Genomic DNA, 23,412 nt, shown 5'->3' on the forward strand with positions numbered 1-23,412 from the left:
CCTTAAGGCACACGCGTTCACTAACGCTTGCCTCTACACATTGTGGATCAAGAAAGCTAGTAGTATCTCTCACCTACACAGACGCTCCAGTGGAAGAGCCTGCACCGTGCAAGAGGCTGCTGGCATACATTTTGGAGCAAGCCATATATACAGGTGTCTAAGCGGCACCACTGATTAGACTAATCAAAGAGGCTCAACATGCACCAAAATCAGAGTCTCTGAGCCAACGCAGTGGAGATGCCTGCACACAACGGCTTGTTGTTTTACACAGTCGTATCATGCGCATACTCACTTCGGGTTCTTGCTCCGGATCCTGTCTGAATGTCCGTCTCGTCCTCGTTGACAGCTACCACTCCTAAACTGGCGATCCATCGACGACCTGCGTGACTCAGAACCGTCACATACCGCGGGCGGGCGCAGACACTGGCCGGCACAAGCAGACGAACCCTGCTGCATCCGCGCCGCCTGGCAGAGGGTACCACCTGGACACAGACGGAGCTCAGAATCCCCGTCTCCGCTGACCATGCCGTGGCCAGACAGGATCCTCAGAGGCCGACTTCCCTCCTCGTGCAGTTGGCCGAGCTTCCCTTGTGAGCTGCTGTCCTCGGAGCCCGGAGGCAGAGTGCGCCGGTGACAGCCACAGCCTGTGTCTGGAGCCTCGCTGCTCCCTCCTCCCCGCTGCAGCCTCCTCCCCTGTCACCGGCTGTGTTTGTTGAGGATCTCAGACCTGGGAGGGATGAGCGCTTCCCCTCCCCCTGGTTCAGATTTCTCATCCACGTGTTTACACCTCCTAACATCTCCTCGGCTGGAAGGCAGCGGCGGCAGGCAGAGGGATGCTGCCTGCGCCTCTCCCAGGTCTGCTCTGGCGCTGCTGCTGCTGCTGCCGTGGGCATTTGGAGCAGCTCCAGCGCTTCGCTGCTCTTCTCGCGGCACATCTGTGGGGTTTGGAGACGGGCTCTTTCTGAGGACATGATTCGCACGTCTGGCGAGTTGCAGGAGACGCGTGGAGACCCGAGCAGGCTGGAGCAGTGAAGACACCCGTCTCTAGGAGGATATTTATGACCGGGAGGTGCTTTATTTACTCCGCTGTCTGGGGTAAGTCTGCTGAGGTGATTCATGGTTTCTGGGTCATGCCATAAAGCAATGTTGTGTGTAGTAATGAAGTCAGCGGAATGGGCGGGTGCGCGCTGCAGCCTGAGACAGACTGGCAAAGAAGCGTGGAAGAGGGCATATTGACAGCCGCGCATTCTGAGACCCGCGTCACCCTGCAATGATATACATGGCTTCATACCAATACCTGCGGGCTACATAAAACGGCACGTTGGTGAATAAGAACATTAGAAGTGTCTGTAAACAAATACTAGACTCGAAAACAATAGAAGCAGCCAGAGAGAACCTGAATTTTACCTGATCTAATGCCTGCATATGAATCACATCAGGCGGTGTGATGACACTTCTGGCGCAGGCTTTCTCGAGTTCAAACAACTTGCTGGGGGAGGTTCACTCACAACTCCGGCTCATTTATAGAAGTGTAAAGCAGTCGCGCAGTGCCTGCGTTTCTCAATACCTTGTGGTCTCTTTGTAACTGCCTCAATATATGTCGAGCCTGGCCTATACACGTGCAGTATTTTAATGGTAATTGCCTGTTACGAACTTTCAGATGAGGTTGCCATTATCAGCACGGAGGAGTGTGGGTCTGTCAATGTCTGTCTAAAGTTTGTGAGTTTTTCTACAAAGACCCCGGATTACCGTCAGGTGACTTTCTCACTGGTGGAACTTATTGGCTAGTTCCCGAGGGCACTACTCACACCTGCACTTTCAGATTTAAAGCAACACGGGACCTTTTAGTTGAGTGCTATTCGTTCAGATCTCTCCCTCTCCTGCAAAGCTCGCCCCTCATCACGTGTACCTCTTGTGCTTCCATTAACAGGGGGTGATACTACACAGACTGCTGTGATCTCTGCGTGGCCCGCCCTGTGATCAAGAGGGCTCGACTTCTGCGCTACTCCCTTGGAGCCGCTGCTCTCTCTGCACTGAGCAGCACTGGAAGTTTCTCGCCGGTCAGGAGGAATCGGCGCATTGTGCTGGGAGTGACCCCTCTTGGATAAGTGGGATTTAGAGACCATCGCCCGCTCCGCCATGAAGAAGAAGCAGAAGAGATTCCTGCAGATGACATTTTTGTTTATGGTGGCTTTGGTTTTCTTGCCAAACATTGGCCTGTGGTCGCTGTACAAGGATAAGCAGCTGGTGAAATCGGTGGAGCCCGGGGAGCAGGTAAGTCTCAGTGGTGCTGCTCCTATAAATGACGACAGGTGGTGGGAGAAAACTCGAGAACAGCCAAACATGTTTCAAATGGCCCTCGGGAGTTTCTTAGAGCGGGCCGAGGTATTCAGCGGGGAGGGAAGATTACTTTCTGCAGCAGTGCATCTTGGTACATCTATCCCGTCGACTACCTGCATGCACGTGCCGAGGCATTCGGGGCGATGTCAGATTACATTCCGCAGCAGTGCATCTTGGTATCTGTATCATCTCAGACACCTGCATGCACGTGCCGAGGTACTCAGGGCGATGCCAGATTACATCCCGCAGCAGTGCATCTTGGTACCTGTACCTGTATTCAGCGGGAAGGGAAGATTACTTTCTGTTGCAGTGTATCTTGCTATCTGTGTCACGTCAGACACCTGCATGCACGTGCCGAGGTACTCAGCGGCGAGGGCAGGTTACTTCCTGCAGCAGTGCATCTTGGTACCTGTATCATGTGAGATACCTGCATGCACGTGCGGAGGTATTCAGCGGCTAGGGCAGGTTACTCCCTGCAGCAGTGCATCCTGGTACCTGTATCATGTCAGACACCTGCATGCACGTGCCGAGGTATTCAGCGGCGAAGGCAGGTTACTCCCTGCAGCAGTGCATCTTGGTACCTGTATCCCGTCCAACACCTGCATGCACGTGCAGAGGTATTCAGCGGCGAGGGCAGGTTACTTTCTGCAGCAGTGCATCTTGGTACCTGTATCCCGTCAGATACGTGCATGCACGTGCCGAGGTATTCAGCGGCGAGGGTAGGTTACTTCCTGCAGCAGTTCATCCTGGTACCTGTATCCCGTCGACTAGCTCCATGCACGTGTCGAAGCATTCAGGGCGATGTCAGTTCACATCCTGCAGCAGTGCATCTTGGTACCTGTGTCCCATCAGCCACCACCTGCATGCCTGCTCACAGCGCTATCAGATGCATGGGCGTGTAGAAAGAAGAGCACATACGGGGTTCTGGGCATAGTGTTGTGGGATAAGCGAACCCCTTGTAGGAATAAGACATGCTTATTCCACATAAACAGTAGCAGCAGCACAATGACGATTGGGAACTTTCTCTGTGCGGAGAGTGAACTCCAGATTTGAACCATGAGTTCCATATTATAAATCATTAAATGAAGCACTTGCAAGTCTACGAATAGAAACGCACCCTTTCGCATCCTTTACCACCCAGGGCAAAAATAAAACAAGCAAGCAACCGAATGAAATCGCATAGGCCTGTTAACGTTGTTTGCTGTTATGACTTGGGTCCCTTGATGAGGCCACAGTGGTACAGAAACGCATGCAGGTATGCGCTCTAGACGTGCTTCGAGGCGCTGTGCATTGCGTTCAGCTATCATCTAGGTGAGTGGTTTTCGCTGTTCTACTAAGAGCAGCGCACTTGTGAGCGGGGACTTTGGACATACTCCATGTTTGCTTTCGCTCCCATTTACAGGAAACTGCAATGGGAGGGGGCGGGGGGGGCTGGGGGGGGTAAACGTGTGAATGCAATCTGTTTCCGATAAAACACAGACGTGTTAGCAGTCTAAACTTTGGCAAAACACGTCAAGTCCTTGTTAAACGATAGCTGTCACTTGTGTGTAGGTTAAAGTGGAGCCAGCTGTGATTTTCTTTGTTATCAAAAGAAATCAGTCGCATTTTAACGCTTACCTTTTACGCACGGGCTTACGCGTCCACCCTGCAAAATGTTGTCTGTGAAGAAAGCGAGGACTGACTCCGTGTCTCTTGTGGCATTGCTCCATTGTTTAGCTAGGTTTGGCGTGGCAGGCTATAGTTCATGTTTGCTTTCACCCTACATTAAACAGATGTGCCTGCTGGGCCCCTGCTCTGCTGTGATCTTGAAGTATTTACCATGGAGTTGTTGAATTTTTTCATACACAGTGCGAATTCCGCGTACTTCAATAGATTGTTGTTGCTTTGCACATGTAACATGCATCACAGAATTCTGATTGTCATTAGTCAATCAAACTTTATTCCAGCTGTGAGCCATACAAGCAAATAAGGTAAATAAGGTAAAATCATGCAATAAAACCAGTTATGATTTATAATATAACATTTGCAAAATAATAAACATTGACAACCGATGCCTCCTTACTACTAAGCATGCTCCTGCAACAGGGTAGTTTTATGCAATAAGTCAAGAAGTGCCAGGTATCTCTCTGACTGGTGTTGTTAATTAACATAATTGCATAACCAGCTAATCCTATAACTGCACACCAGGCTGTAAAGGTTTCTATATTACTTCGATAGTATTGCACATCCTGTTTCTAGCAGTAAAATCAGTTACCGTTTTACAGATCGTCACTATACAAGTTTTCAATGGAAAGCAGTGGTGTAGCCAGACCTTTTGCTGCCTGTGGCACTCCCTGTGTTTGCCACCCCGCGACAGCCGCAAGAAAGAGCGGGCCTCTGTCCCTAAAACTCGTGCCTCATGACGTGGATGTCCCCCAACCCTCTTGCTACCCCACTGTGGGAAATGCTCTTCTTGTGCCTTACTATCCACAGCCCCATGAGAAAACAGACAGCAAAAACTACCAATCTACATGTATCATATCTCAAAATTCTGAGTGCTTCTTTGTACTCCCTAGTTCCCAAATTCTGACAAAGTGGAATAATCCAGCACCTCCCATAGGTCACATATGTTGGACAAAAGAAGAAATGTGCTCAATAGTTTCGTTTGAGTCACCACATGCTGGGCACTGCAGGTTGTTGACTGGTGGCGTATGCTACTGCTTGGCAGTAAAAGCCTGGGGCCTCATTTATGAGAAATGACGCATCGCTGCGTGAAAGCAGCGATGCGTCACTTCTCAGTGCGCACTCCTTGCGACATTCCTGATGCATCATATTTATTGTATGAAGCATCATGTCGCAAGGAGTTACAGATGCGTCAGTATTTCTGACGTATCTGTAAGCGCAAAAGTGACGCAATGCTGGAGTGTGTCACAAAAGTGACGCAACTGCAGAAATGTGTCCTTTCACATGGGGCAAGCCCCATGTGAAAGGGCCTGCATCAGTCTTACGCCTGCTGTGAGGCAGGCGCAAGATTTTAACGCAACGGCGTCCTAAAAGTGACGCAGTGAAATCACATTGCGTCACTTCTACGAGCCTTCCTTGCGTCAATACGCCCCCCTTGCACACATTATACCTGGCGCAGGTATAATGTGGTGCAGGGGTTTACAAAGTGACGCATCTACCTAGATGCGTCACTTTGTAACTATTTTACGCCACTGGTGCGTCACAAAAAGTGACGCACCGCGGCGTAAAAGTGACGCACAGCCTCATAAATGAGGCCCCTGGAGAAGCTCAGTTCCATACTGATCGTCTACTTTATAACACTGACTTGAGGCCTAGGCAGAAGCTAAAATGAACAACGGTTACCGTTCCATGTGTGCGCTCCAGCAACTATTGGTTCTTTTAGTACTTTACGACAAATGTTATATTTTTTAGCGCTTTGAAAAATGGTTGTAGTCTCGTGCATGCTCATATTCTTCACCTTTTAAGCATGAACATTGGAGTTGGATTAACTTTGGTTTGATCATGGAACTCCAAAGTTTGACACAGAGCACTATAAAATTCACACAATCCCACTACTAGTCCCATTCCCAGTTCAGTTTTTCACCCTGAACACTGTCTTGTATCGAATCATAATAAAATCATCACACAACGTTATACATTATGTTATCATGCCTGTATTGAAATAAATAAACGGATTTTGGTATTCGAAAATCTTTAGGCTCTATAGCATATAGCTATTTCACAGAATCGACCGCCATTCTCACAAAGGCACAATATAAGCCAGAGTGTGGGTAGCCTCAGATTTTGTCTTGATATATCCACCACAGCAACACAGAAGCACTGATAAAGTTAATGTTGAGCAGGAAGAGAAGGCGTGCCACTGACTTCCAGCTGCAGCTGGCATTCAGGAGAGAATCAGTCTTGAGCTCTTGAGTGACCATGACAGACAGCAGGAGGCAGGTCATATCCATGGTCTCAAATCAGAGGGCGTGTCTACTCATTACTTACCTCTGTGCAAGATTTCAGATTCAATCTTCCTGCCAAAAAAAACAAATGGAAACGTATGCTCAGGTGCAAGATTTCTCTTTATAATTGCATTATTGGTGCAGATCACCACAAGTTTGGTGCAACTGTTATTTTTCCGAGTAGGGCGCTGAAGTGCCCAGCTCTGGAGTTACTTGTCTCCATAGGCTGCACCACAGTGGCTTAATACAGGCCATGGCAGCCCCCACAGTGCAGGGGGTGGGGCAAGCTCCAGAAGCCACCTCAGCACAGTACTCTTGCAGGAGAAATCCTGATTTAGTCCGGGGGTCTCTCCACGTGCCTTGCAGGGGGGCCCCCTCAAATTTAGTTACACCAGTGCTGTGCCATCTTTGAGTAGGGCATCAGCCCATTTTTAGCAGTTCTGATTGGTTTATGTTTTCATTACTCCCCTCTTCATTTTATTTTTAATATTACTTTACCAGTAGTCCTCTGGCGCAGGGAAGCCTGTGCCAAAGTTCAGAGGTTGATGGACCTCGGGTTGTGTTTTAGTTTTCCCTCGCAGAGAGTACCGCAATTGGTGCTTGCTACACCTCGGGCCATGTCCCTCTTATGTCAGGCTTTAAAAGTCTTCCGGCAGCGTATACGTGTAGATCATGACTACGTTGATGCAACTGTCATTTTCCTTGAAAGGCACCGAATGGCTCGTTTCTGGAGTTTTAATCAAAAATAGATAGGACACTTGTAACCACTTTGCCAAGAGATATGTGTTGAAAAACCCTCATAAACACCGTGTTTCTCGAGAAGCGGTATATCTTGTTCTCCGCCCCACACTAGCGTTGTGGCAATAGTCATAGGGTTTGACAACTTGTATCTTGCCAGCCTCGCCCGAGGCAATCTCTGGTGTATCGTGGCAGTATCCAGAGATCTGCAAAGTTTTACCCCAATGGTAAGTTGTCAAAAAGAATAAAAATAGTCTCCAAACGACTAACTAATCTTTATTCACGTCGCTGGACAACTACAGTAAAAAAGGGGGGTGGGTGGATATGCTCCTAGGACTAAGTTAAGGGTCCTTAGCATATCTCTTTAATTGAATACGTCAACATGTTTCAGCTCGCTTGGCCCGTAGGTCTATGCAGCCTTCGTCAAGACAAAAAAACATACAAAATCTAAAAATACTATCACTATTTGTGAAGTAGATGGGTTTTTTACAACTTAATAGTCTTACCCACTGTGGTTAAAAAATCTCCACCTAGAAATGAGAAAAAGGAGTAATGCTTGGCTTATTAACTGTGACTTGTTAATTGCAGTGGTCAATACATATATAAGTTATATGGTTACTGTGTACTAAATTTTACACCTATGCTTAATTTAAGATATATTTGAAGGAACACTTCTTTATAGAAACACTCATGGCGAGTCGAACAAGGGGAGCAATACTATGAGGTTAGCGTGAAAACAGGTACCATTGTGTGGTCACAGTTGTTGGTCAATTGATTCGTTCGATTTTAAATACACAAAAACTACTGTACAATGTATCAGGTATAGTAATCTTACATTTGTCCAACTGTGTATAATGGAATCAATACCCTTCTTCGTTGTAATCACAGGGTAAACACAGGGTAAAAAGGCACTTAATTTAAAAATTGTCACGAATAAGTTCTATTGAAGAAGTTCGTACCTCTAGGTTGGGTGGGAGTATCATGAACCTAGGAAAAATAACAAGGCAACACTCTGGCTGTTGTAAAAACGAGGGAGGTATAAAGATATAGTAGGAGTACCTCGTGTGAGGTCTTACCTGAAATTTGTATCACTATACTTCCTCAGAGGGTACGGACATTAGTCCCAGGCTGTAAATACACCAAACATTATTACAAAAATTACGTTGTGTTATCCAAGTTTAAGGCGGGCTTCAGGAAAAGCAACGGATCTCACCCGCGTTGGAAGCGTGTTCCGCGTCTTGTGCTGGTTCTGCCCTCCGGACGCCAGAACCACGCTTTCGATGGAGTTTTCTAAGGTGCGAAACCGTCAGTATAGAAAGAGGACCAACTAGTACACAACGCTCGTAATAACGGGCTTAAGAATTTGTCAAATAGTTCGACCTTAAAAATGAAATAAAGATTGATTCTATCTTATTTCAAAAAGGAACAATACTTATGCGTATTCATTTAAATACTAAGTTGACTTCCAATTGAGTTAATATGTTTCACCTCTACTCTGTGGTCAGCGTAATAAAGTTCATTTCTCAACACCTCTTTTTTATTATTATTCATTTCTCGCCACCTCAAGTTGTTCTTTTTATGGACAGGTGGACTGCTGAGACGGAGGCACTAGCGATCTCAGTAAGCGCATGCGCATTCAGGGTTTCCGAACTTGGATTAGATTCTGATTTTTGGACTCTAATTAGAAAGTGATCTGTCATCCCTCATAGGCCAATGGCACTCCGTGTAGTATTGTATGCTGCTTAGGGACTCCGATTAGATTCTGATTCTCGGACTCTGATTAGAAAATAATCTATTGTACCTCCTTGGCCAGTCGTACTCCGTATAGTATTGTATGTTTGCTACCTGAGAATACAAGCTGTTAGGGGCTATTGAACTCTGCAGAGAGCATATGGTCCGCTTGCGATAAGAGTTTTATCGCGCAAAATGGTGCCAAGAAATATCATCATTGAGTCCATATTTATTTGTCTTGAGGCGATCTACACAGCGTTGTTCCTTCTCGTAAAGTACTTTCTCTACATTTGGGGTACTTTCTGGTAGTCTTTCAATGACAGTCCATTTTAGTTCTTCAATGCTATGTTTTAGCTCTATAAAATGTGAACAGAGCTTTGTTGTATTTTTCTGAAGGCGGATATTGCTCTTATGTTCCCCTATCCTTAATTTCACCTTTCTGCAGGTCATCCCAATGTACTTTTTGTCACACGGACAAGTAACCATATAAATCACATGAGATGAATTGCAGTTGCTGTGTTGTTTCTGAATCCATTTGAATGTAGGTGTCAATTGTAGAGCTTTTGTAGTTGACGTGGATTTACAGGCCAAGCATTACCCACAGGGATAATGTCCTGTCACTGGAGCCATTTGTACGTTTCTAGTTGGTTTCTACAGGATCGATTGTCTTGGGCGAGTATGGACCAGAAGATCACGTAAATTTTTAGTTCGTCTATTGGCAAAGCGTGGTTTAGGCCAATTGTATTTTCCTGTATTCAGGATGTGCCAGTTCCTTAGTAGTAGTTTTTGTGTATTTAAAATCGAACGAATCAATTGACCAACAACTGTGACCACACAATGGTACCTGTTTTCACGCTAACCTCATAGTATTGCTCCCCTTGTTTGACTCGCCATGAGTGTTTCTATAAAGAAGTGTTACGTCAAATGTATCCTAAATTAAGCATAGGTGTAAAATTTAGTACACAGTAACCATATAACTTATATATGTATTGACCACTGCAATTAACAAGTCACAGTTAATAAGCCAAGCATTACTCCTTTTTCTCATTTCTAGGTGGAGATTTTTGAACCACAGTGGGTAAGACTATTAAGTTGTAAAAAACCCATCTACTTCACAAATAGTGATAGTATTTTTAGATTTTGTATGTTTTTTTGTCCTGACGAAGGCTCCATAGACCTACGGGCCAAGCGAGCTGAAACATGTTGACGTATTCAATTAAAGAGATATGCTAAGGACCCTTAACTTAGTCCTAAGAGCATACCCACCCACCCCCCTTTTTTACTGTAGTTGTCCAGCGACGTGAATAAAGATTAGTTAGTCGTTTGGAGACTATTTATATTCTTTTTGACAACTTACCATTGGGGTAAAACTTTGCAGATCTCTGGATACTGCCACGATACACCAGAGATTGCCTCGGGCGAGGCTGGCAAGATACAAGTTGTCAAATCCTATGACTATTGCCACAACGCTAGTGTGGGGCGGAGAACAAGATATACCGCTTCTCAAGAAACACGGCGTTTATGAGGGTTTTTCAACACATATCTCTTGGCAAAGTGGTTACAAGTGTCCTATCTATTTTTGATTAAAACTGTTCAATTTTGGGGAACCGATAGGACAACTATTCCTCTTCCCTCCCTTTGATAAACTCGTTTCTGGAGTTGCCTAGCCCCGTAGACTGTGCCATCTTTGAGTAGGGTTTTGGTCCGTTTTTAGCAGTTCTGATTGGTTTATGTTTTAATTACTCCCCTCTATATTTTATTTCTAATATTACTTAACCAGTAGTACTCTGGCGCAGTGAAGCCTGTGCCAAAGGTCACTAGACCTCGGTTTGTGTATTAGTTTTCCCTCACCTGTTTTCACTCACAGAGCACACCGCGATCAGTGCTTGCTACACCTCTGGCCACACCCCTCTTATGATGGGCTTTAAAATTCTTGGGCAGCGCATCTGTGCAGATCACAACAAGGTTGGTGCAACTTTTATTTTCCTGGTAAGGCACTGAAATGCCAGTTTCCGGAGTTGGCTGGCTCCGTAGGTTGTGCCACCTTTGAGTAGGGCTTAGGCCCATTTTTAGAAGTTCTGGTTTATGTTTTTATTACTCCTCTCTTATTAAAAATACAATTATTAATTTACCAGTAGTCCTCTGGTGCAGGAAAGCCTGTGCCAGAGGTCAGAGGTTGCTGGACCTCTAGTTGTGTTTTAGTTTTCCTTCACCTGTTTTCTTCACAGAGCACAAAGCAATCAGTGCTTGCTACACCTCTGGCCACACCCCTCTTATTTAAAAGTTTTCCACCAGTGCGTTCGCACAGCTGGAACGCCAAAGTCACACCCAAGGCAAGCCCATCTGCGCCCGTCCGTACATGAACCATTACCAAGGCGCGTCCCCCAGGTCGGATGCATCCAGATCAAATGCAGAGGCTAACTTACACAAGAGAAAGCATCTATAAGCTCATAAAGGTAAGCGCCTGCAATGCATTAGCTATTACCCTAGATCACAACAAAATGGTGTATATAATGGCTGTAAATCTACTGTTCTCATATCTGACCCTTTATAGCAGCCCCACATTAGAAAGCAATCAAGGGACAAAGACAAAGCAGATATAAAGAACTTCCCTATCCGCAATAGCCTAACATGTATTTTACTGAATACCAGGTCTTTATTTAAGCATCACATTGGATTTCAGGACTTTGTGATGACTCATCAGGCAGACCTGATTTTTATAACGAAACCTGGGCAGATCTTAACTTTGGGCCAGAAATAGCTGCTGCTACCCCCCTAGGCTTCAATAAGTTTGGCCTAGACAGGAAAGAGGAAGAAAAAGGCGGGCTGGGGTGGTCTGCCGCAATAAGTATCGGGCAGTTTTCACATCAGCTTCGGAGGAAGGCTTTGATCCGCTGCTTTTCTCCATTGAAGTTTTGAAAATACAGTCTTTCACCGGCCTACTAGTATATCAGCCCCCCAGTCCGAGAGCTTGCTTTGGAAACAGATTTTGTGTCCTACAGGAATCCTCAGTGTTGAGTGCTGATTTTACAGTCCTGGGGGATATGAATGTCCATCTGGAGTCCAGAACAGACTGGGACTCCATCAGATTGCTGGAGTCCATGAATGGCCTAGGACTCCTGGTAAAATAAAAGGGCTCCACCCATCGAGCAGGGCACATGTTAGATGCAATATTTTCCAACAATCCAGATATTAATGATCCATTTAATATTCCATTAACCTGGACAGGACACTTTGCAGTCAAATGGCAGCTAACAGATCATTGCATCACAAGCTCACAGGAACTCTTTGTCTTCAAGTAGAGAATGGCTTAACATCCAAGAACAGGCATTATTCCTACTGCTCACTAATTTTGCACCAAAAACCACTGATAATATCGATCAAATGGTGCAGAATATCTCCTCATGGATACATGAGACAATGTAAACTATAGCTCCCATTAATTAGAAACCTATAATATAGAAACAATCTCATACATGGTATTGGGAGTCATTAAAAAAATGAAGGCAAGAATGTTGTAGATTGGAGCGTAAATGGCAAAAGAATTATGAAGGAAAGGAATCAGTACAACTAGCAGAGCACAAACAGCTATTTCTAGCTACTAAATCAGGATAATATACAGAGTAAAATAGAGCAGCCTGTGACTTAAATAAAACTCTTTTTCAGGTAATAAAAAACTCTGTGTCGATTACTTTTAATGCAGCAACTAATAACCAAGAATTCTGTAACTCACCTGCATGTTTCTATTAAGAGAAGGTTATTGTTAGAAGTTGGGTTTTAGGTAAGCTAGGGCATGCACCTAAGACAGGCAGAAGCCACCACTATTGTCAGGGCAAGGGAGTTACACACTGAATATAACCCCTGCTTACCCCCTTGGTAGCTTGGCAGAGCAGTCAGACTTATCCCAGAGGCAGTGTGTAAAGCGTTTGCACAACACACACATCAGTGACACAGTAGGCACACAACAAAATAAACTCCATACAAGGTTATATAAAATAGCCCTTGTATTATCCATAAAAACCCATTAGAACACAATCAAATATATAACTGTGTCACTAGGCAATTTTCATGACTTCACAGGGATTACATATACAATTTGGTCATTCAGGCCATTGCCACTCACATAGACCATAAATCACTTTGTCATAGACACATTATAGTTAGGGCAATCTGTAACTACTTCTAATATTACCTTTTGCATAACACCTTAAGCGCATACATCATCAGCAGTGCACTATGATAGAAACCTGTAAAATGCACACATTAGAACCACTTCCCCAAAGGAAATATCCCTTCAATAGGCAATATTACATCGGGGCATAACACAGTACAGTATGGTACTTGTACCACAAGCAGGGAAATAGGGTAACTACCCCTAGAGTGCACACATTACATAAGTCATCATCTCAGGGCAGGTGATGTGAGGCAATTAGAGCGAGGGATAATACATTCACCATAAATGCTGTTCCTACTATGCAACTCCTGTGTCCCTTCTCATTATCTTGCCAATAAAGTACTGCCCCGTAGGCAGAGACACCTTACTCAGTCCCTTTTCCACCAGAGAAATGGCCCCCGGCAGTCCAGCCTATGGTGCCAAGACATTGTGCCCCAAAGGTAGGTATGTATCTGTAAAGGGGGAAGGGCCGGACCATTTAGCAAAGCAGGGCATCCTAACAGGGTCCCCCACGTATGACCAGAGTCACCCTGGCTGTCAAAGCAGCTGCCCACTACCACACGGGGCAGCTGCTCTAGCTTGTAAATGGAGCCTCCCGATTCCACTGCTTGTATGGCCCCTTGCTGGGTTCCTTACCTCTGGACCGCTGGCCCTCCCCACTGTGGTGTCATACTACCAGGGAGTAAGGGAACCCCACGGCTGGGGCTCCTTCTGGTCCACTGCCACAACCGTTCCCGTCCCGGGGGCACCTACCCAGACCCCCGACCAGAGAGCAGTGAGAAACAAGCCACCTGGGAGAGAGAGAGCTCTCCTTGTGCCTCAGCTCTCCCTTTCCTTTATCACAAGGCAGTCCCGTTCCCAGCGAACCACTCCTTCACACAGGGGAAGGTTTCCTCACCACCATCATGCAGCGACTCTGTGCAGCAGACTCCCTCCGCTTTTGGAAGCAGAAGCGCTCAGATCTACTCGCGGGGGGAGGATGAAGCCACACTCCTCACAAGTAGCACTCACAAGCGCTGCTCCAGGCACACATCAATTTAAAGGAAAGGTGGTCTCTAGACCTTGCACAGCGCAGAGGGGCTCCCAGCCACGCAGTTACAGCACTTCCCTCTCAGGCACTGAAGGTGAAGAGGGAAGAACCCTGCAGTGCTCCACTCGCGCTGCTAATGAAAAGTTGAAAACAACTCCCAATGTGGCAATTACAGCACTCACCTAGCACTGCTTCCAATTATCCAGGGCCAGTCACACAGCCCTGGTAAATTCCCGGGCCAGAGAACAGGGCACAGGTAGGCCAGCATACAGGGTCTCTTAGCAGAGTGGCAGTCCCTTTTGCTGCCCAGCAAGCATTAGGTTTAGTCCCACAAGTAGGTAGTCCCAGGTTCCGGTTCCTCCTGGCACTCCACACAGTGTCTTGTGTTCCAGTTCCACAAAACATGGGGTCACAGCCCCTTCCCTTATAGTCCACAAAGCCTTTGTTCTCTGCTGGCACAGGGCTCTGAGCACAGTCCAAACCAGTACTAGGGGCACTTTAAATTATAGTTGCTAGTGCACAATGCTCCCCATTCAAAGTGCAAGCCCTGGCTCCAGACACACACAGGGGGGTGGCACTATCATTGTGGAAGGCAGGTACAGCCCTATTCAGGTGCAGGTGCTACTCTTCCCACCACTCCAAATGCAGACCAGGCCTATTCAGGTGCCAGGGGAAACCCCTCCAGCTACTCTAAATTCTGCCAAAGTCTATTCACCCCAACACTGAGTCACCCAGGCAGGGCAGGACATACCTCAACCCCCCCAGGGTCTAGCTGGAGTGAATGCACACCCCCTCTCCCCTTGCCAGTCTGAACCAGACGGTCAATACACAACAGGCAGCACAAAAACAGATATCACACAGCAATGCCCACTTATAAAAGTGACATTTCTAAAATAGTAATAATAAATCTGCTTTCACCAATATGTAGCATTTATCACCATTATTCCAAGCATACCAAATTTGATCACTCTACCCTTCTCATGTCAGGAATTACCACTGTAATATATATCAGTGAATCCCCAATGCAACCCCTATGAGAGGGCAGCCTCACAGCAGTGAGAAACTAAATAGGCTGTGTGGCACTACCAGAACATGCCACACATGTAAGGCACATGTCCTACCTTTTACCTACACAGCACCCTACCCATAGGGCTAGCTAGGGCCTACCTTAGGGGTAACTGGTATGTAGTAAAAGGGGAGCCATAGCTCTGGCAGCCACTTTATGCGTCACGTCACAGCGGCAGTAAACTGCGCGCACAGGACCTGCAGTGCAAGAGAGGGCTGAGGCTGGTTGAAAAGGCTACCTTGGTGGGTGGCGCAAGCAGCGTTGCAAGCCCACCAGTAGCATTTCATTTATTGACCCTAGGTATATGGGATACCACTGTACAATGGACTGGCAGGTAAATTAAATATGCCGAATAGGTGAGAGCAATCTTACCAAGTTTACAACAAAGAGCACATGTACTTTAGCACTGATCATCAGTGAAAAAGTGCCCAGAGTCAGAAAACCACCAACAACCGGTCAGAAAAAATTACAGGAGGAAGAAAAACATTTGTGGGATGACCCTGCAAGAAAGGGCCATGTCCAGCAGTTATGAACATCTTCAGTTTGTTTATGACTAATAACATAACCACGCCAGAGAGTAATAATTTTAAAAATTGATCCAATTTATAGAGCTGATAAAAAAGTTGATCCCCACTATTAAATCATGTTCCCCTCATGATCGTGTCCACGAACCATTTGCACTTTGACTGGCTGATATCATGGTAGTAATTTTTAATCAGGGAGCCTTTCCCAATCACTGGAAGTCTGCGTCAGTTCTCCCACTTAAAAAAAAATCCAACCTTAATACTAGAGAGCTGAGCAACTACCTGCCAATATCAAGTCTCCCCAACCACGCAAAACTGGCATGAAATGTATTCAATCAGGAACTAAAGGCTTATATTGATGATAACCACATGCTGGAAGATACCCATTTTTGTTTTAGAAACATCACAGGACACAATCTGCACTGGTGGAAGCAACAGCAAACATTAGAGCCACTCTAGATAGAGGAGGGAACGTAGCCCTGGTGCTATTGGATCCTTACACAGCTTTTGACATGGTCAACCACTTGGTGTTGGTGAACCCTCTGCCAAACTTAGGATTTGGGGGCCCAGCACTTAGTCTTCTTCAATCATTTTTGACTAGATGACAGCAAAGAGTTTCAGTGGGTGATTTTACCTCTCAATTTTATAACCTGCCTTGTGGGGTTTCACAGGGTTCATCCTTGAGCCCTCCTTTGTTCAATCTTCCTTATGTTCTCCCCCTGCCAATCATATTAATTCCTTCTTTTTCTCTTTGGCATCCTACGCAGATGAGGGGCAGATTGGTGTCACTTGTCAAAAATACTACTGATACCGGAGACTCCTTTAGGGAGTGCATTTTGGAAGTTAATAAATGGATCGGCAATAACTCTCTAAAATTTAATCCCTCCAAAATGGAGGTTATCCTGTTTGGAAATAACCCCTCATTTTGGACAGACACATAGTGGCCCTCGGATCTGGGTTAATTTCCTACTCAGGTTCAAAAGCAAAAAAATCTGGGGATAATGATTGTTAAAGAATTGACGTTGCAGGATCAAATTTCCAAGGTCACTATGGCCTATCACTCTCTTCGACTGATTAAAAAAATTGAGAAACATCTGCCTTTTGAAGTTCTGAAAACAGTTGTTATTTCATTAGTTCTGACAAGGATTTATCTTAATATATTGACTGGGCTCCTAAAAAAGCTTCAAACTTTGCAGAATGTTTCAGCACACTTTCTTTCAAAAGTATCTAGATTTGAATTCGACAAGGAAGCCCTAAGTGCACTTCACTAGCTTCCGGTCAGACAACGTGCCCAGTTCAAGGCTTTATGCACAGCTTTCAGGACCCTTCATGGGAATGGACCGGCGTATTTTAAAAAGCAGCTCCCTTCAGGAAAGCCACATTGGGTTAAAATCTACTGCTGTGCTCTGGAATTCCTTGCCTTGGGAACTTGAAACCTCCCCCTGTTTACAGAATTTCAGGAGATCCCTTAAAACCTGTCTCTCTGTTAGGAAACATTTCAGGTTTCATCTTCTGACTGGCCTTTACAGTGCCAAGATACCTCCGGGCAATAGTTTGCTCATAATGAATACCTTACATTCAATCATTCAGTACCTTATGTGGCTAATGGAGGTCCCTTTACAACCCCACCGGGCCACCTAATAACAGCCTGTGGTACTGCACCCTTTTCTTTGTTTGTGGATTTTCTTGTGTTACTTATGCTACTGCTGGGAAATTTTTTGACAAAAAAATCTAAGAAACAGTATCATTTGGCAACACCAATATCTCAAACATTAACTAATGTGAGAACTATTGCATTGCAAATTAAATCCTGGTTAGTGCAGTTGAGAATAGTGACTTGTGTATGTTTAGTGCTACATCGTCCCAGCGTGGTCCGTGATTTAAAGCACTGGGAACATACAAGTCATTATTTTAAACTTGCATGACTCAGAATATAAAATAGGCTGCTACAAAGTACACAAAATGTTTAAGAATGAAAACTTGCTTCAAAAATAAAGATTTTTAGTAACACCCCGACTGTGCATGGTGTAACATTTTTTTGAACTGTGTTTTAAAAGCGCACACATCACACATTAGCTTGTAGCTCCCTTACGATATAATAATAATAATAATAGGCACACTTATAAAGGGTAGGGCACGGTTACTCCGCATCTTTTTTTCCACGGACTTGCAGTCTGCATACCATTACTCCGCAAGGTCATTCACCTCGCATACCATCACTCTGCATTTTTTCACAACGCATGTGCATTTACCACGCAGCCCTTTACAAGGAATTACGTTGTAAAGGCATGTATGGTAAATGCACATGCGTTGTGAAACAATAATATACTTCAAGAAGATGGAACCAGGAGGAGTGTGGAACCACGACGACGAGAGAGGTAAGGGGGTTTGGGTTAATTTTTTAGGCGTGGGGGGTCGTGCTGGGCTAGTGATTGGGAAGTGTAGTGTAGTGTAGTGTTAGTGTAGTGTAGAGTTGTGGTGGTTGTGTAGTGTAGGGTCGTGCTGCGGGTAGTTTTTTAGGGTTTAGGGTAGTGTTGTAGTGTTTGTGTAGTGTAGAGTCATGCTGGGGGTAGTGTTATAGGGTTTAGGGTAGTGTTGTAGTGTTTGTGTAGTGTAGGGTCATGCAGGGGTAGTGTTTTAGGGTTTAGGGAAGTTTTGTAGTGTTTGTGTAGGGTCATGCAGGAGGCAGTGTTTTAGGTTTTAGGGTCGTGTTGTGGTGTTTGTGTAGTGTAGGGTCATGCTGGGGGTAGTGTTTTAGGGTTTAGGGTAGTGTTGTGGTGGTTGTGTAGTGTAGGGTCATGCTGGGGGTAGTGTTATAGGGTTTAGGGTAGTGTTGTAGTGTTTGTGTAGTGTAGGGTCATGCTGGGGGTAGTGTTTTAGGGTTTAGGGTAGTGTTGTAGTGTTTGTGTAGTGTAGAGTCATGCTGGGGGTAGTGTTATAGGGTTTAGGGTAGTGTTGTAGTGTTTGTGTAGTGTAGGGTCATGCAGGGGTAGTGTTTTAGGGTTTAGGGAAGTTTTGTAGTGTTTGTGTAGTGTAGGGTCGTGTGGGGGGTAGTGTTTTAGGGTTTAGGGTAGTGGTGTAGTGTTTGTGTAGTGTAGGGTCAAGCTGGGGGTAGTGTTTTAGGGTTCAGGGAAGTGTTGTAGTGTTTGTGTAGTGTAGGGTCATGCTGGGGGTAGTGATTTAGGGTTTAGGGTAGTGTTGTAGTGTTTGTGTAGTGTAGTGTAATGCTGGGGGTAGTGTTTTAGGGTTTAGGGTAGTGTTGTAGTGTTTGTGTAGTGTAGGGTCATGCGGGGGTAGTGTTTTAGGGTAGTGGTGTAGTGTTTGTGTAGTGTAGGGTCATGCAGGGGGTAGTGTTTTAGGTTTTAGGGTCGTGTTTGTGTAGGGTACTGTATGTGTAGCGTATGTGTAGTGTAGGGTAGTGTTTTAGGGTTTAGGGTTGTGGTGTGGGTGTAGTGTAGGGAAGTCTTTGTAGTATAGGGTAGTTTTTTAGGGTTTATGGTAGTGTTTGTGTAGTGTAGGGTAGTGTATGCGTAATGTAGGGTAGTGTTTTAGGGTTTAGGGTAGTGTTGGTGTAGTGTAGGGTAGGGTAGTGTTTGTGTAGTGTAGGTTAGTGTTTTTTGCAGGGTACTCACTTACCTTCAAAACTTTTACAATGAGTATACATTTAACATGCATGCCTTTGCGTTGTAAAGGCATGCGTGGTAAAGGCATATTCGTTGTAAAAGTTTGCGTTGTCTTAATTTGCGGAGTGATAGTATTTGCGGAATCATTTTTGATGAGTGATGGTATGCAGGGTATTTGTATGCGGAAAAACGTCACATATTCCTTATAAAGCGCAATGATTACACTGAAGACAGTGTGTCTCCGTGCTGCGGTAATGTTGCCAAGATACTGCTGCCCTCCACCACCACCCTACATATCTCGTGGGAAAAGGGACATTTTAAAGTTTTTCTTGAAGCAGCTCTCCTGGACCTCCATCCGGAGACCCACCTGGAGCGATTTTCCATTGCTTAGCAGGAAGTAAGCGGAAGGACCGTCCACCCATCCTAGCTCTCTTGACAACGGGTACACACACCAGACCCACTCCACCCGATCTTAGCTGACGTGTGGGGACATAGGGGGTCAATAGCTCAGACAGGTATGATGGAGCACTCCCCTGCAGGATCCGGTGACAGACACAAAGTGCCCTGAATATGACTCTTTTCCTTATCTGGAGCCAGTGTAGCACCGCCCGAGTTTCCATCGCCAACGACCTTCTTGGACGCCTCAGGATTAAGTGGGCTGCCGCATTCTGTACTCCCTGAAGACAGAGCATACATTTGGTCGTCGCACCTAGATAGAGAATGTTGCCATAATCCAGGCGCGATGTCACCAAGGCATGGAACATGGTCTTCTCGGCCGCCGTGGGCAATAAGTCCAGAGTTTTTCGCAGGACCTTCAGGACCCCAAAGCAGACGCCTGCCACCCGCCTGGTTTGATAGTCAAAAGAGAGGTCAGTGTCTAACCATACTTCCACATTTTTTGCCTGCACACAGGGCGTGGGTGTCATCCCCAGATTCTGGGGCCACCATGCCGAGGACCACACCGTCGAAACCCTACCCACCACAAGTACCTCCGTCTTGTTGCCATTCAGCTTCAGGCAGTTCATTGCCATCCATGCAGCCAGTTCTTGCAGGCATGCCGTGAAGTTGGAGGCAGCCATCTCAGATGCCTGGGTCAGGGAGACCACAAGCTGAGTGTCATCAGCATAGGATATGACCCTGATCCCAAACCCATCCTCAATCTCCGCTACTGGAGCTACGTAAAGATTGAACAAGGACGGGGACAGGGTTGATCCCTACAGCACTCCCTGACTCAGCTTCATGATTCTAGAGTAGTGATCACCCTGTCTCACCTGGAAGCAACGCCCAGACAAAACAGATTTTAGCCAGCTCAGGGCACTACCAGACGCCCCTCCATTTTTCAGGCATTGCACCAGCATGTGGTGGGCCACAGTGTCAAAGGCGGCACTTAGATCCAGCAGGATATCTCTAAAAAACAAAAAAATGTGTGTGATCAGGAAGTGTTTCCATCAATTGAAGCTAATACTGGCTTCAGAGCACCGTTTAGACTTTATGATTGGCCAGTTGTGCATATTAACATTTCTTTCAGGGAGCCGGCACTGTGGCAAAAAAACTTGTTTAGCTGTCTGACCCTCCCTTAGTTTCAGAGCATTGGATACTCTCTGCCTGACCCTTTAGCTGAAGCATTTCAAGTGTCAGAATCCAAGTGCCCAAAATTACAAACTTACACATGCCATATTTGGAGACGCCGACAAGGTAATATAGATGCATGCTGGTGTGATTAATAGCTTCCCTGGTGGTGGCCATTTTTATGTCAGGCAGCTAGTTACTGTTCATTTCCAGTTTGCGTTCGTCTGTCTCTTTTACACATTAATAATAACAAGGAAGGAGAAGGGCTAGCAGCGATGAGGGAGTGTGTGGAGGGCAGGAAGAGGTGCAAAGACAGGGAAGACCGTTTGGGATAGTGACTACAAGGTGAACGGAGGACAGGCGAGAGAAGAAATGAAAGAGTGGGAGCACATAAACACATTACAATCAGTTGTCCCATTAATATCGTCCTGTTCCCCGAGGAAGAGGATGTGGCTCAGTAGTCAGAGATGCCGACTCGGGATTTGGGGACCAGTATTCTAGCCTCGCCGTGGTCTCAACATTTAGTAATTCTTAGCAATTCACGTAATCTCCTGCCCAGGATCAAGTATTTTAAATGTAAAAAAAACAGCGATTGTGGAGGGAGGATCAAGCAGTGTTGGGGGTGGGGAGAGACAAATTAAAAGAAAAAACAAATGGACCTCGGAGATGTGATTTGGGCCGGCAAGCAGTGAGGGGTGAAGGGTTGGAGCTGTAGCCAAGGAGGGTGAGCGAACCTTAGCAAAAATAAACAGCAGATGTTCATAATTATGAAGAGAGTGAGTAAGAGTGGGCACGAGTGAGTTCCTGAGGCTAAATAAAAACTAATCACATAGTAGTAAATTACATGACAGGTAACTTCACATGTAAGTGGAGCGTTCTTCATGGGAGGTTACACAAGAAACAAGCATTTGCAATGCAATAGGTCTCTCATTTTTGGGAGTTTACGCTATTGGCATTGTAAGTGACAATGCCTTATATTTATGTTTTTAAAATCAAAACATAAAAAATGCTCCTATGCTTCGACCTAAAAATAGCACTGAGCCAGGGGAAAATGCTGTATGTCCCTTCTACTACGGTTATCTGGCGGCTTTCAGTAGTTAGAAAGTTTATACAGCAAACTTAGGTTTTCCTGTAACAAACCACTGTAATCTGGTAAGGCAAAATTAGAAATCTCACAATGCACTATGTTATTAAAAAAAAAACCAGGGTTGGAGAACTGGCTCCTGCGGACACGGTTCAACGTACGGTTCAACGTAAGACTTCGTGCTCCTCTCCAGCTGTTGACACATGGATTCAAGTACAGAGACAAAATCCACCTTGCTACTGGTTGCCTCTGAATATTCATTGGTGCAAGGGTCGATCATCAAAACATTCAGCTACGTCATCTGCACTCTCTAAGACAATACAGCAACAACATGACATGTAGTTTGGAGTCAACATCCAGGAGCCCAACCCACAAAGATCTATCTATCACGCACAGCCTTACAACAGTACACATATCTTGTAAGTCCAGCTCAGACTGAATATGCAATGAATTGCCTATTAAGGTACCCAGCAGCATTTCCTTCCAGTAGATCCTTACCACCCACGTACCTGACTTGTCAGGTAATGGGCACCAGTACATACTTTAGGAAAAATGAAAGCAATTCCGTAATGCAGTGCTCCTTCACCCACAACAAAAACCTCACAGCTCAATAGTCTGACATGCTCAAGGTGCAGTAGTGCCACACTAGCAGCAGAATGTGTCCTAAACTAGTGTTAATTAGCATTAACAATCAATGACAATGCATCCAAAATCTTCTTGCAATTTAAGATGCCAACTTACTGCTTTATAGCTCTGGCCCCAACGTGGAAAAGCTATGATGGGGTTCCTGCAGAGGTATTCCATCATCCGCCATTCAAAAAGAGGCTATTTGTGAACGGACTTGTGTGAATTCATTGACTCCAACGCTGGCCAGGTCAATTCCTGAATTCCTGAGCTTGGTAACTAATCCAAGTGATACTGGATGCAGTGAAATGGCGTCTTCAGATCTACCTGCCATGATGAATGATTATTGGGTGCAAAGACAGACATGTGCCAAGGGAGCAAATAATGGGAGTAAAGATACAGTGGTACTTAAATACCTCAAAGATATAAGTGCAATGGAGGCCCACGGCTGAAAGAAGATGAGTATGTAAAACTCATCACGAAGGCATTAGCATAACAAAATCAAGTACTTGCTAAAAGCCACGTATGGAACCGACCGACTGCAGGCCTGTGAGCGCCACAGGAATGGGAAGAGCTGACAGAGTTATGGGATGGCAAAATATGTGGAGCTGTGGAAGGCAAGAGAATGATGGGTGCAGCTTATTCTGGTTCCATATTCAAATAGTGTTTAAACCCTCAAGTACGTAAACGGTTTGCATCAAGACCAGATGGTCCAAAACCATAGCACTTCGGTTTCACTCTGCAATCTGTCTGTACAAAGTTGTTGATCGGGGGGGGGGGGGCCATAACGTGGAACTGGACAGAGGACATTAAAGTACAACATATATCATACCATGGGGGAGGGGGAATAGTACCCCCTCTGACTCATATGTCAAATTGGGAGGTTTCACACGTGTGGTAAAAAATGTGTTCTATAAATCAGCAGTACGTGCAACACTCATTTGAAGCTCGGTAAGTGTGGA

The 23,412-nt window shown here is 45.5% G+C and overlaps 1 protein-coding gene across 1 annotated transcript in view; it reads left to right on the plus strand.

Moving 5' to 3' along the window:
* The first annotated feature begins 839 nt into the window (after positions 1-839).
* The window catches only part of GALNTL6 (polypeptide N-acetylgalactosaminyltransferase like 6), a 2,516,565-nt gene continuing 2,493,992 nt past the window's right edge, over positions 840-23,412 (plus strand). The window contains exons 1-2 of the mRNA XM_086962433.1: positions 840-1,095; positions 1,931-2,274. Of these exons, the coding sequence (XP_086818559.1) occupies positions 2,140-2,274 (135 nt within the window). The 5' untranslated portion in view covers positions 840-1,095; positions 1,931-2,139. The remainder of the gene's footprint in view (positions 1,096-1,930; positions 2,275-23,412) is intronic.

The sequence above is a fragment of the Lissotriton vulgaris genome, chromosome 3_1 (genome assembly GCF_964263255.1).
Source record: "Lissotriton vulgaris chromosome 3_1, aLisVul1.2, whole genome shotgun sequence".
NCBI lineage: Eukaryota > Metazoa > Chordata > Amphibia > Caudata > Salamandridae > Lissotriton > Lissotriton vulgaris.